We start from the raw sequence: 13,987 nt of genomic DNA, 5'->3' as shown, positions 1-13,987 counted from the left end.
AGAACCTCATGCGAGGGTAAACATGGAAAAGGGTGGGTCAATAGTAACGTTAACTAGTCAAACCAAACTAAGAGAAAACAAAAAAAGAAGAAACTTTTGGCGATTCCACCTTCACTGTTGCCATGGCAAATGCATCCAATTCATTACATTTGTGGGTGTGCCTGTTATGTGTTTGTATATATATATAATATATATTCTGATTCTGAACGCATATATATGTGGTTGGGCCTTGTCATTTTTCGAAATGCTATATATTTGCCGTTGTTGTGACGAATCTGTGAAAAGTAAATTTTCTGTAGTCAAAACTGTTTTTCCTCGAGAATTTAAGAGTAGTATAGATTATGGGTTCTTCTTGAAGAACAAAAACCGTCAACTTTGTATCACTTTGTATTCAAATTATGGAACAACACCCTACAAAAGAAAAACAGGTAAAGAGTATAATCCTCCTTGATTAAGAAAATACTGCGATTTTTTATTATTTGGTCATTTTTTATTTTTATTTCAGCTTTTATTTAGATTATTCAAGGTTTGCTTTTTAATTGATTGTATTTATCAAATTTTATATCAGTTTAAAACTATTTAGTACTTTATTAGTATACATCAAAGTTGATGTAACGTATATTTTATATTTTTTAATATTATTACTATTATTTTTATTGTTATTAATGTTGACACAATCAAATTTATATAATTCAAGATGATTCTATTAGAAATTATTTTTAACAAGTAATTAATGATGTAACAATTGATATAAGCCATTATAATAACATGATATTTTTTTATGGGTGTACATTTCTCATATATATATATATATATATATATATATATATATATATATATATACATTTTTTTGTTGGAGTTCAACACAAATGAGCTAGATTGTTAAATAGATAATACTTCCTTTTAACAACTCTTATTTGAGATCAAGGAGTGTTTAACACATTGCCTCCTTATTTTAGACACAAAATCTTGTTTTGTATGCATTGTGAATGCTTCTTATTCAATTGAAGTAATAATTGTTTGTATCAGAAAAAAAATCTGTTTTGATACAAAAACTTTGCTCATAAAGGAACAAAAAAATTAACAGGAACACAAGGTACGATATGGAATTATTGTATGAACAAATTGTAGTGAAGCGAATTTGTTATCTGCTGTATGATTGGTGGACACAATGTTGATTTTCGGTTGAATGAATAGTATTTTTGTAGTCTTTTAAATCCGATATTTATGGATGATATTTTAGACACCAGATGCCAACCACAGCATCCGTGGGTCAACAAGCTTAATGTGTGAAAGTTAAATTTAGATATCACAGCAAAAAAGGTTCCAAGCAAATATATAAACACAAAATTCAATAAATACCAACATTTAACACTGAGATAAATTACTATAATTTTTTTTTCCACTTTCTTACCTGGGAGATTGAACATATTTACTAAGAGAATAATAGTCTTTATTAATACTCTGATAATGTTACCGTTTGTCGCATTCCAGTCATTAGTTGTTAACACTTCTTCTATATATGTACCCCACATCAATCCATACAGTAGCTGTGCCTTTGGGAAAAGAAAGCATCTTAATATCTTTCATGTCCATCCAATTGGTGAGGAAAAGGCAAAGGAGAAAGAACAATTAAACTAAGGTAAGGAAGATGTTAACAGTATATTATAATTCCACTTTTCAATATCTCTGCCCATACATCACAACTAATAAACATAGTATTAATACCAACCAGGCATTATCAGTTTTGGTATGCTTGTCTGATGTTCAAAGTTTGTGTTACATAGGTCAGGTGACACAACTGTTACTACAGTTAGAGAAGATGGAAGAAGAGAAGAAACTAGAGATAGTTGAAAGAGATGAAGACTTGGAGGATCAGGTAGCTGCAGCTGAAGTTCAGTCTCAGCCATGGAGAGAACAGATAACCCTGAGAGGAGTGTTTGTGAGCATGATGATTGGAATCATATATAGCATAATAGTCATGAAACTCAACCTCACAACTGGCATGGTTCCTAACCTGAATGTTTCTGCTGCACTCCTTGCCTTTGTGTTTGTCCGAACCTGGACCAAGGTTTTGAGCAAGGCTGGTATTGTAGCCAAACCCTTCAGCCGCCAGGAAAACACTATCATACAGACTTGTGCAGTTGCATGTTATAGCATTGCTGTTGGAGGTTAGAGTTTTCTCTTCTATCTTTCTGAAAATATGTGTCCTCTTCATAAATATTTCTTGCTGAATTTACACTCTCTCTGTACTTTTGCTTGAAGTTTGATCTTTGTATATATTGACAGGAGGATTTGCTTCTTATCTGTTGGGATTAAACAGAAAGACTTATGAGTTGTCTGGAGTAGGAAACGAGGGTAACAGTCCAAACGCTATCAAAGAACCTGGATTTGGTTGGATGACTGCCTTCCTTTTTGTGGTGTGTTTTGTAGGTCTCTTTGTCTTGATTCCACTCAGAAAGGTATTACTTCTATATCTTCCTTTATGTGATTTACATATGATTGGATGCATGTATTTAAAACTTTTCACAAACACTCATCAACAAATCAGACTATGTTTTTGTTTTTGTGATATACTTGTTGGTTGACTTGGGGACAGTGATGAAGTTGAGTAAGTTGCATGTGTAATGAATGCTCTCACTTGAGTAAGAAAATACTTCTTACAATACTTCTTTCTGCTGCAGATCATGATAGTTGACCTCAACTTGACTTATCCCAGTGGTTTGGCCACAGCTGTTCTCATCAATGGTTTTCATACTCAGGGAGACAAAATGGCCAAGTATCCTACACTTCTCTACTATTCATAAGCTTTCATTTGTTGCTATTTGCATATATAAGTTCTACTGTTCAAATATTTTTTTTACAACTTTTCTTTTCCGGTTGATAATACACTATACGGAAAAGAAGAAAAGCTTCCTGTTAATAACTAACAATCTTCATAAAATATTGCAGGAAGCAAGTACGGTGTTTCACAAAGTATTTTTCTATCAGTTTCTTATGGGGTTTATTCAAGTGGTTCTTCTCAGGGATAGAGGACTGTGGATTCGAACAGTTCCCCACCTTTGGATTACAAGCTTGGAAGCAAACGTATGAGTTTTTAGTTTTTAGTATGCTAAGTGCTTCTAAACTTCTAAATGAAATGTTACATCCCATATGTTTCTGATCACACTCTGGATTTAATTTGCAGATTCTATTTCGATTTTAGTATGACTTTTGTTGGAGCAGGAATGATTTGCTCTCACCTTGTGAACGTGTCTTTGCTCCTTGGAGCTGTGATCTCCTATGGACTCATATATCCACTCACTGATAGACGAAGAGGAGACTGGTTCCCGGACAATTTAGAAGAAAGTAACATGAAGGGTTTATATGGTTACAAGGTTTTTCTATCAATCGCACTAATCCTCGGTGATGGCATATACAACTTCACCAAGATTCTAATTTGCACAGTCCTAAACGTCCATGAGAGAATAAAGAACAAGAACAATAAAAATGGTAAGATCCGTCAAATTCACACACTTGTGTTTTATTTATTTTCCAATTATGATGATGAAGATTATTATATCTAATGATGAGATCATATTCTTACTGCAACAGTGACTTCTCTGTTATTTTTCAATTATGATGATGATAACAGTAATAATAATATATATTATATGTAATGTTGAGGAGGTTGTATTCTTACTGCAACAGTGACTGCTGATAGAAAGGAGAAACCCAGTGAAGACATTAAAGAAGCTGAGACATTTCTGACGGAGAGCATTCCCATGCGGATTGGAATAGTTGGATACGTCGTTTTAACAATCATTTCCATAATTATTTTGCCTCGCATGTTTCCTCAGCTGAAATGGTACTATGTTGTGGTTGCTTACATATTCGCTCCTTCTCTGGCATTCTGCAATGCTTTTGGAGCAGGTCTGACGGACATAAACATGGCATATAATTATGGGAAAGTTGCACTCTTTACGTTGGCAGCACTCACTGGAAAAGAAAATGGTGTGGTGGCTGGACTAGTAGGTTGCGGTCTGGTTAAATCCGTGGTCTCAGTGTCCTGTATTCTGATGCAAGATTTCAAAACTGCTCATTACACACGTACCTCACCCAGAGCCATGTTCGTATGCCAAGTAATCGGCATTGCAATGGGGTGTGTGGCGGCTCCTCTCAGCTTCTTCCTATACTACAAGGCATTCGATGTGGGAAATCCGCAAGGAGAATTCAAAGCTCCGTATGCTTTAATTTACAGAAACATGGCAATCATTGGTGTCCAAGGTTTCTCAGCATTGCCCCAGCATTGCTTGCAGCTTTGCTTTGGGTTCTTCGCTTTTGCCATTGGAGCAAACATGATCAGAGACTTTTCACCAAAAAAGATTGGTAAATGGATGCCATTACCAATGGTCATGGCCGTACCATTTCTGGTTGGAGCATACTTCGCTATCGACATGTTCATAGGTAGCGTGGTTGTGTTTGCGTGGCACAAGCTGGACTCCGTGAAGGCAGAGTCCATGGTTCCAGCAGCTGCTTCTGGACTCATTTGTGGGGAAGGACTGTGGACTTTACCTGCTGCTATTCTAGCTCTTGCAAGAATCCATCCTCCCATCTGCATGAAATTTGTTCCCTCCTAAAGTTTGACCCACAACAGGACAAGCTGTTAATTAAATGCTATAGGAATTAGCTACCGTACCCTTCTTTTTTGGTGAACACGTGTGCACTCTGGATTCACATCCTCCATATGCATTGCAGAAGAGTGTTAGTGTAACCGCATACAGTTTGTAACATCCAAATTTTCTGACAAAAATAAGGTCTGTTTTTTGAGCGCAGCTCTTGCAGGTACATCCCATCCCAGCAAAAAAAGTAAAGAAATCCATGTAGTCTTGAGTAATACATGGTTTTTCAGCCTTGCCAGGAAATGGACTAAAGAATGTATAACCAACGAAGTGTAAAATGGCGCGGAGGATCAAACAACGAAAATAAGGCTTGAACCGGAATAGAAATTCATAGAAATGAGAGTGTAAACAACATTAATTCATATTTCAGTTCCTAAAACTCTGCAACTCTTGTGAAATGTATATTTGTAAAAGTTAGAAACAATCTCGTTAACGAGTAAACCAAGATTTTTCAATTGTATTGAAATTATTTCATACATAACTCAATATTATACACAAGTTCGCGAGAAGTGCAAAACGCGGGAATTAGTTCTTGCTAAATTGGAATATTAAATTGATGGTACACTTAAAACTTGTATTCATCCTGTTATTATACCAGCCAGAACATCACTTTTGCCTCGCACATAAATTGTGTAAACTAGACGAAGTGCATCCAGCCAGCCATCCAATGATTCCCAAGAGTCAGCAACCTTGATAATGCAAGTAAAAATGAAGATTAGAGCTGCATTTTCAAAATCTAAAGAGATGCTCGTGTTTTCAGATTGAAATGAAATCACATTTCAAAGATTTCATCTCAAATATGAAATCAACCCTTGTATAATTAATTAAATTTGGATTTAGGATATCCATTTTTAAAGAACAATGGAGATCAGTGGTGGATAGGTTACTTGGGAAACACAAAAACACATGAATGGACTTTGCCTTTCTCTGCAAATGCACGGAAAAACTATTCGATGCATGGAGGTTATGCCCCCCCTAGTGACTACTTCATTATGAAAGAGGTCATTGGCTTTGTCACTCAAATGCCTGTGTCATAACTAAATGTTGTCTTCAATCATTTAGTGCAATTGATTAAATAATACTTGATAACCCCAGAGGAAACGAGCAATTAATCAGTGCGATATGGACAAACTAAGATCAACAAACTGTTGCTTACCAAGTAAAACGATCCATGACTTGTATCTATGCAGAGCCCTGCACCAGGTGGTAAGGTCAGATCAGCACATGCTGATACAGAAATTATATCTGCTATATCTACTTTGATAGTCTTCTTATCCCCGTTCACTGCATCTACTGATCTGCCTGAGAGGCTTTGAGGTACTTGTTTATGATCTCCTCTAGGTACCTGAATGAAGGAATACAAATTATTTAATCAAAATTAGCAGTTGTAAGACTAGAACCTATAAGGTATGAATAATTTTTAAACTAACTAAAAAAATTCAATTTGTCAGCCGCATCTTACCTGCTGAAGCTTTTCATGATCCAAAAGGAACTCTGACCGTTTCCAGTCATTATGGGGTGCAATCATTGACCCCACAGGAGGTGCAGTTAAATATCCAACTTTAAGGTGTGGTAATGGTAGCTGTGGAAAATGAGTTCTGTCAAAGTTAGTATTTAAATGAATGGTTCCATCAACTAACACTGACATTAAGTAATGAAACAATAATAACGGATGGTATATATCAATCCAAGGAGGATAAGTTAACTTCTAAAGAAAATAATATAAGTTGTCTCACTTCAAGTACTACTTGAGGAGATGAGACATGTGAACCAATAATCCAATAAACCACATGGTTTCTTAGTTGAAACAAAATTCAGAAAGCTAGAAAGAGCAATATTTTTTAAGTCGTTTAAATGATAAATTATGTAGCATATTGCAATGTTCATCCAGATGATTAAGGATAAATTGTACTCACCATAGAGCGCACCAACCGCAAAGCACTACTATAAACCTGTTAGATACACCAAAATAATGAGTAAAAACAATACATAAGCAGATTGCATGATTAAAATAGGAGAAAAAAAATTAACAGGATCCAAGGATAAATAGTGGCTTCTTACTGAATAATTTGGTTTCAGTGCATGAGCAGCAGCAATATATATTGCAGACTGGCTGTACAATTCATTTGGTGAAACTTCTTGAGCATTCACTGATCCCCCAGTTCTTAAAGTGTCCTCTGCTAATCCATACTGTGAAGGCATTAAGCTAGTCAAATATTAACTCTTAATACTATTACATACATGTCAATACAAAACACCAAAGTATAATATGCCATTAAATATGTGTAAAATGAAGAAGCAATATGACCAGAACAGTTCCAAGATTGTAAATTGCCCGATGGAAATCAAATTGCAATTGTATGGCTGCACGAAACTGCATCAAAGAATATGGAAAAGTCAAAAGTGGAAGAGTAAATGTGCTATATTCAGAGGACATGGCTGATGTAAAAAATTGTTTGTCACTTCCATCTAATTCCCTCCAAAAAATGTTACCTTGCTGATTGCAGTTCTCACAATCTTTTGCTTTTCTCGGGCTGGAACAATGGCACTGAGTTCCTAAATTGGAAATCAATTTTTGAAGCAAAGACAATACAAACAAATTAACTGAGAATTTCCAATAAAGAAAATTATGAATTTTATAATTTTATTAAGTACATTTTTTGCAAAATAACTCTCAGGGCATAGGGAAATATATTCTGAAAAAGAGAAGAGAGTTGGCTATGATTAAAAGAAAAACATTCTGACACAGATTAACGATTGAACTGTGCCCATGGATGCTTAATTACAGCATTGAATGAGCCTGAAGAGCTACTATACCACTTTTAAGTTTAGGTGATTAATTATAATACTTGAAAAGATATCTATGACTGCACATTTCATGAGATTTATTCACCAGAACCAAAGTGCATTTGGTATAAAGAAAGTTTCAGATGAAGTGAAAAGATCCAAGTCTCGAGAGAAATGAAAATGTGGTTTTAAAAAGCATTTATGTAGCTTCTCCTAAAATTCTATTTTAATTACTTGCAAGATACATACATGTCAATAGGGGAGACACAAACATGCAGCTAGAAGCATGAAACATTGCAAATACACTATTATTTTTAATTGCCGTTTGTACGTAGTGAAATGCTGGTACACAGGAAAATTAAATATACCTGAAGAGCAAGTCCCCAATTATTGAGTGCCTGAAATAGATTCCGTGAAAGTTAGTAACAAGGGATAATTGTGAAGAAAATCGAAAGTGTAGGAACAGAAAGTGTACAGAATAAAGCAAATATAACAAAGGAAACAAGAAAGGCTGTTTCAAAGAAATTATAAGAAATTGTAAGAAAAACTTTAATTGAGAAGGACCTGGGGACTGTTCCAGTTAAGTTGAACCGCTTTTTCATAGTTCTTTGTTGCCTGGGGAAAATATTAAAAAAATTAGATATGTTATGATAGTCCTCTCTCTATCAACCAAACCTTGACAGCTATAACCAAAATGTGAATAGTTCTTCCATTCAAGTTCAGTATGAAATTCAGTTCTTTGCCAAGAACCATCCAAAATGTGCATGAAAATCATTTATAAAAGGAAGCATTTATTTTTACTGACCTGCTTCCACAGCTCTTCAGCTTCCTTTGTGCGGCCACGCATCTTTGCCCGATCAGAAATTGCTATAGCCCAATTGTAGAAAGCCTGAATACAATCAAATGTAGAGGAAAATGAAAAGTAAGGGCTTGGACTTTTGTCCAAAAACACAGACATACTTAGGCAAATAGGAACAATTTTGAGCTTTCCTATTATATAAATAGACTTTTGACAAAGGTACTAATTGTGTATCATCAAAATATGGACAGCATTTTCCTACAGATAGATGGACTACCAATACTGCAGGGCGGGTGAGATAGCACAGGTTACTACTCCCATCAGGTATGAATACTGATATTTGGTGAAGCATGCCTAGTTATGTAAAATGTAGCTCATACTAATACTAATACAATGGAAGTGTGGGATTACATGACCAGGAAATTCCAAAAGTGTTACATATGAACAACAAATTTCTTTAATTAACAAGGGTGATACTGATAAAAGATCTAGAAGTTCCGAAGACATGCCACAGAATTTTGAGGGTCTGAAACACTCAATGCTAAAAGGACTTAATTTCCTCTCACAAATGAAAAGATGATCCGTCTCTCAACCACCCCTCTTATTTATAAACAACATGCCTTGTTCAAACTATTTCAGCTCAGTAACCTAACCAATGGACTTACTAAGTATCAACTAACACATATACCAGTTTTCCAGTTGTTTAATTTTAAAGCACTGTGACCAACCCAACCAGACCACTGCAGGCAGCCCAAAATGAACTTAAACTTCTGCATCAAACCAAAAATATGAGTGCTCCTGTAGTCCTCTCTAGTGGTCTATTTTCTTCTTCATTATTAGTCATGAAACAGAGATTCTCCCCTGTGAATTGCATGACAACTTTTTCCTTGGTACTCTCTGTCCTTAGTGGATTGGGTTTGGCCCTTTAAACTCAGAATTTTATTTCTCCTGCTGTGTCAGTCACTCTTCCTTCATTGTCATTGTCCTCCTCATCGTAAAAACATGATCCAGTGGTTTTGATGATGATGGCTGGGATAATACGTTATACTTTGTTTCTGCACTATTTGTTGTCATACGAACTGTGTTTCTTTGGAATTGACAGGCAGTGCCTTTCTCCACTGTTGTCTCATTAATAGAGCAACATCAACCACCTTACAAGCATCCCAATCAAACTGAGAAGAAAACCAAACACATGAGAGACACACCTCCATCTTTGACAGTGACCCATCTAAATCCATGCAAGAACACAAAGCTGGTGGCATTTGTAGCAATTCCTTGACTGTACAGCCTGAGATACAAACACCTGTAGGCATGGCAGACCGGTACTTCACATATTCACCCATTATGGTCAACCCTTCATGTTCCCAACTATCTCTTTCTCCGGTGACCTGAAAACTCTTCACCTTTTGGAGCTTGTGACTCACTGGTGAAATTTGATTTACCTTAAACCAATCTCTGCATCTTCACCTTCAATTTTTCAAATTCTGCCTCATTACGATGTTGTTTCCTATCTTTTGCACTTTCTAAATTCTATTGTTTCTTCATTTACATGAATCAGTCCTTGATTCCTTTGCTTCCCATCCTCCAATGAGATCAGTTCTGATTTCATCTTTGTTTCTGCTTCCACCATCTCAGTGACTGCTCTATCCTTCAAGACTTGCTCTTCCCCTCTATTTTATTGCTCCTAAGATTTCACCTCCATCTTTCAAGACTTCAACATCCCCTCTGTTTTCTTCCTTCCAAAGTCTTTTACCTTCTCATCTTATTTTTGCACCAACAATTGTCATTCTTCCTTGAGACTGAAAGCCTAAAACTTGCTATTCTCTATCGTTATTTCTTCAAAAACATCAAAAAACTGTTTCTTCATTCTTGCCAAACTTGTAGAGTCCCTAGGTCCTCCCATATACACTACCCATAGCTCCAAGATCAGAACTCTGGTAGTTCTATGGTTAAAGAAACCTAGCATCTTTATTACAAAAAATAGGGAAGAAATCCCCAGTCTATAGAATAGGACACACACACTGCATTTGGGTATCTGTACCTTCCTACATCACCATATGAGCCTAATTTACTCTCACAAATGACAATATGATCCCTCTCTCAACCTCCCCTCTTATTTATAGACAGCATATCTGCTTTAACCTATTGTAACACACAAACCTAACTAACTCAACAATGTAACTAACTAACTACTGGGTATCAATCACTGACTCACTACATTATATAATTCGTCAATACATTAGTTAGTTAGAGCATAGTCAATATGTTTATTAACTATTAGTTAGAGCAATTGGTTGCATATTTAAAAAATGTGTAAAGTAAATAAGTTTATATGTTGAATACCTGAACCAGGAATGAGAGAGAATGTTTCATCAGTCTTATACATAATAAACAAATGTTCACAAAACTAAATTGCTTATGTGGTGGTTATATGTTTCTATTGCACCTTCTGGTCTTTAATATGAGGCACATTTTATAAGAAACTCATATTGTCCTTTTATAAGGCATTTTATAACTTCTAAACAACATCAGAGTTATTTTCCTTGTTTGTCTCTATTAAATATTATGAGTCTGTGTTTTATATAAATGAATAATGAGAAAAGAATAAAATAATAAAAAAAATAATAATATACACAATAACATTTACAATTTCCACATATGCGTGTGTATGCCCATTTCAAAGGTTTTTAAGTGGTATTTATTAGCATTTGCATACGAAGTCTGATTTGAGGTTTGGACTCGCTAAGGCGATTTTCTTTTGCCATGCCCAAGTATTTCTAGTGTTCAACTGACCTACACTTGTATCCAGATCCTAGCCAAAATTTTGCTAGCGATTCATCTAAAACATTACAAAGAAGGACAATATTACATACATCATGTAGTGTGGGACAAAGGAGAGTTGCCTCATCATACTTCTTACAAGCCTCCTCCAGCAAAGCATCTTTGGAGGGTGAAGTGGAATCTGGACTAACATTATCTGCACTTTCCTGCACACCAGAAAGGATTCAATAGACAGCTTATGTAAAGTTTGGACCAAGTATAGCATAACTACAATTCAAACCAGTAGAAATAGAACTTGGACAGTTTATGTAAGAAAGGATAAGAAGGAAACTGAAATTTAGTAAGCATGCATTATTCGTGTTTGCATAGAAATTGTCCCTAGGTAATAGCTATGGATCCAAAGTACTGCTTTTGTGCATTATTTCAGTTTTTATTTAGTTAATTAGTCATATATAGAAAGGTCAATTCAATGAAGCACAGTTAGTGTGTGATGTGATGCATATTATGTACAGAGATTAAGGCTGGTTATTGGGTAGTTTTCGTACTAATTGCTGAATGCAGGAGGAAACTTCTTTTGTGGGGAGACCCTGCATTGCCTATATCTTGTTCTGTAATTCTGGCCTAAAAACTAGATTGTTCCAAATAATAAAGAATAATAAATACATAATTCATGGTGCTTACTCTTAAGTTTAAGATAAGCCAATAGAACTTTGTTTGCAGTGGATGTCCAAGGAATTTCATTTGCTAAAATAATGTTGCAATTCCATTTCATCAGAAAATGAAAAATATTTATTCCAGTTACAATAATGCAAAATATAAGTAGCCATTAAAATTCCATCATACTAATGGAATATCATGCCAGAATAACTTATACAGGTCAACAAATTGAAATTGTACAACCCAAGTATTTTAAACAAAAACAGAAGGGAAAAAAAAAAGGCCAATAAGCAAAAAATATACAAAAATAACATGAAAAGCCAGTGACTCGACTAACATCGGACCTGTAGTACTAATGCCCAATTGTACAATGCATCATAATCTTCAGGGTTCCTCTCAATTGCAGTAGCATACCTAGAAAATCCAATTAAGAAGTCATAAGTTTGAATAAATATGAACAATTGCAGCCCCTACCAAGGAGCACCTACTATTGGCAAAAGATTACAAAGCAGATTGCAGTTTTGCACCAAGTGTTTGGCGTGGGTAATTCCTAGTAGCAAATAGAAGCAGCCATGTTACCTCCTGGCAGCAAATGTAAGAATCCTCTGTCGGGACCGGCCTTCATCATCAACACCTACAACGCTATTTATCAACTCCATAGCAGCGGTGTTCTGCTCTGCGTGCTGTTGCTGTCGTTCTGGACTGAAATTTTTTAAACACTACAGTAAGCTGCAGTTCAAGTATGCACAAAAAGAAGACAAACCACCCCAGAAGCCACACCCTCAAATCTATATCACTTTGATTTACCATAGCTGAACAAAAAGAAATTCGCTAATAGAAGCTAACATTAGAACCATTGCTTTTATTTTACACGCCAACGATCTACGATACATGATACAATTTCTGTGTTTTACCATTCCGTAACTAAGATAAAGATTGCATCAAGAAGTAAGAGGCGTATTGTCATTTCACTCATTTCACGTGTACGTTTCCTAATCCAATGAGGCAAAAGAGCAGTAACCTGTAAGGTGAGTTAGCATCTTCTTTCTCCGGTTCGGAATCGTTTTTCAATCCATTCAGTAATTCTCTCATGGTGAACGTTCGGCTTCCTTCGTCTTTCCGGAGCTGCGGAGTGGGAGAAGGATTGGCGTTCGCCTCATTGGAACGGACCGTCGTCGTTCTCCTGAGATCTGCGTCTTTTACCGCCGGATCAGCTTTTGATTCCGATTTCAGCCCCAATTGTGCATGCACTTGTTCGGTCCGCACAGTTTCTGTTTTGGGCTGCGGATTTGGTACAGGTCCGGGTGCCGATCCCGATTCCGGTACCAATTGTGCTTCTGGTCCGTGACGGTTTCGCGACTCCGGTTCGGGCATTTCGCAATGTTAGGGTTTTAGAGAGAGAGTGAAATGGAAGATTGAGGAGAAAAAAGAGTTTTGCTCCGATCCGAGTCGAGAAATGGAGACTGGAAGACTGAAGGGAGGAGACAGCGTATACTTGGTATAATTCTCTTTTGCCTTTCTTTATCACTGGTATATGAAAACAAAGAAGAACTAAAATAAAAATATGTAAAAAAAAAAGTAATTTATTTAATTGTATCCGTGTTTAAAGTAATTAGTGTAAATGATTGATTAATAAGGTTTGAACTTAAAGTTTATTAATAGTATAGATAATGATGGTAATAGTGAGATTTAAATTTAGATTCTCATTGCATTAGTTAAAGAGTGTAAAGTAATTTTTTATTTTTTTTGAAATATGTCAAAATTGTGTTATTTGTTGTTTCCAATATATTTTTACATGATTTTTTAGTAAAACAATACATGTTTGTAAAGAAAAAATCACTAATGTGACGTCCTAAAAGCATTAACTAATCAATTAGACTCTTGAACAGGTGCATTTAAACCTTAATCGCTTTTTAATATTGGTTACTAGGTGAGGATAATATAATGTTGTATGGGGGAGAATTTGAGGGAAGATAACAGTTTAACCTATTCGATTCAATTTACATAAGTTTTAAACAGCGGTGGAACATTTGAGACTTCAAAAAGATATTAATGGGAGAGATTAAATATTATTAAAAGAAAATATTACAATTGATTGTGTTAAATAAATATTCAAAGCCTAAGTAAATCATTTTCCTATATCAAATTCATATAAGTTTTGTTAAATGAAAATTTGGCATATGAAATTAAACTTAAAAAAAAAAGAATATGAAGGGTAAATATTTCTAAATTTAAATGCACGACATAAATTTTATTTTCCTAATTTAACCATTAAAAATCATTTGTTTATACTATTTGTTTA

At 35.3% G+C, this 13,987-nt stretch overlaps 2 protein-coding genes across 4 annotated transcripts; one reads left to right on the top strand and one right to left on the bottom strand.

The window, feature by feature from the left end:
• Window positions 1–275: 275 nt before the first annotated feature.
• Window positions 276–4,814, top strand: LOC114190348 (metal-nicotianamine transporter YSL1-like). 3 transcript variants are annotated; one of them, XM_028079195.2, is made up of 8 exons: window positions 276–428; window positions 1,548–1,642; window positions 1,788–2,171; window positions 2,290–2,462; window positions 2,685–2,779; window positions 2,953–3,087; window positions 3,188–3,492; window positions 3,691–4,814. In XM_028079195.2, exons 3-8 carry the CDS (start codon window positions 1,823–1,825, stop codon window positions 4,617–4,619), a joined length of 1,986 nt encoding a protein of 661 aa, XP_027934996.1. In that variant the 5' UTR covers window positions 276–428; window positions 1,548–1,642; window positions 1,788–1,822; the 3' UTR covers window positions 4,620–4,814. The 3 variants fall into 3 exon arrangements, with proteins under 3 accessions (XP_027934996.1, XP_085531614.1, XP_027934997.1); XM_085675488.1 differs by having other exon boundaries at window positions 277–428; window positions 1,793–2,171; XM_028079196.2 differs by lacking the exons at window positions 276–428; window positions 1,548–1,642 and having other exon boundaries at window positions 1,711–2,171.
• A 251-nt stretch (window positions 4,815–5,065) lies between these two features.
• LOC114190349 (Tetratricopeptide repeat (TPR)-like superfamily protein) lies at window positions 5,066–13,203 on the bottom strand. The gene is made up of 14 exons (XM_028079197.2): window positions 12,707–13,203; window positions 12,265–12,387; window positions 12,030–12,099; window positions 11,121–11,234; window positions 8,254–8,337; window positions 8,013–8,063; window positions 7,817–7,846; window positions 7,155–7,217; window positions 6,970–7,035; window positions 6,723–6,851; window positions 6,578–6,613; window positions 6,124–6,243; window positions 5,818–6,006; window positions 5,066–5,350 (listed from the first exon to the last, which is right to left on the bottom strand). Exons 1-14 carry the CDS (start codon window positions 13,057–13,059, stop codon window positions 5,240–5,242), a joined length of 1,539 nt encoding a protein of 512 aa, XP_027934998.2. The 5' UTR covers window positions 13,060–13,203; the 3' UTR covers window positions 5,066–5,239.
• Between the last annotated feature and the right edge of the window lie 784 nt (window positions 13,204–13,987).

Source organism: Vigna unguiculata, chromosome 7, assembly GCF_037176805.1.
Source record: "Vigna unguiculata cultivar grain cowpea cultivar isolate G323 ecotype 2 chromosome 7, ASM3717680v1, whole genome shotgun sequence".
NCBI classification, from domain to species: Eukaryota; Viridiplantae; Streptophyta; class Magnoliopsida; order Fabales; family Fabaceae; genus Vigna; species Vigna unguiculata.
Note: the sequence above shows the minus strand (reverse complement) of the source record. Positions and strands in the feature narration are given on the sequence as shown.

Bases quoted from the DNA above. Each gene is read 5' to 3' on its own strand.
- LOC114190349 (XM_028079197.2), bottom strand. From the start codon at position 13,059: ATGCCCGAACCGGAGTCGCGAAACCGTCACGGACCAGAAGCACAATTG. The intron at 6,852-6,969 runs GTCATATTGCTT...ATGCCTTCACAG, and splicing joins ACAATCTTGGAACTGTTCTG to TATGGATTAGCAGAGGACAC. The intron at 6,244-6,577 runs GTGAGTACAATT...CATTTTCCACAG, and splicing joins TGCGGTTGGTGCGCTCTATG to CTACCATTACCACACCTTAA.
- LOC114190348 (XM_028079195.2), top strand. From the start codon at position 1,823: ATGGAAGAAGAGAAGAAACTAGAGATAGTTGAAAGAGATGAAGACTTG. The intron at 3,088-3,187 runs GTATGAGTTTTT...TTTAATTTGCAG, and splicing joins TTACAAGCTTGGAAGCAAAC to ATTCTATTTCGATTTTAGTA. The intron at 3,493-3,690 runs GTAAGATCCGTC...TTACTGCAACAG, and splicing joins GAACAAGAACAATAAAAATG to TGACTGCTGATAGAAAGGAG.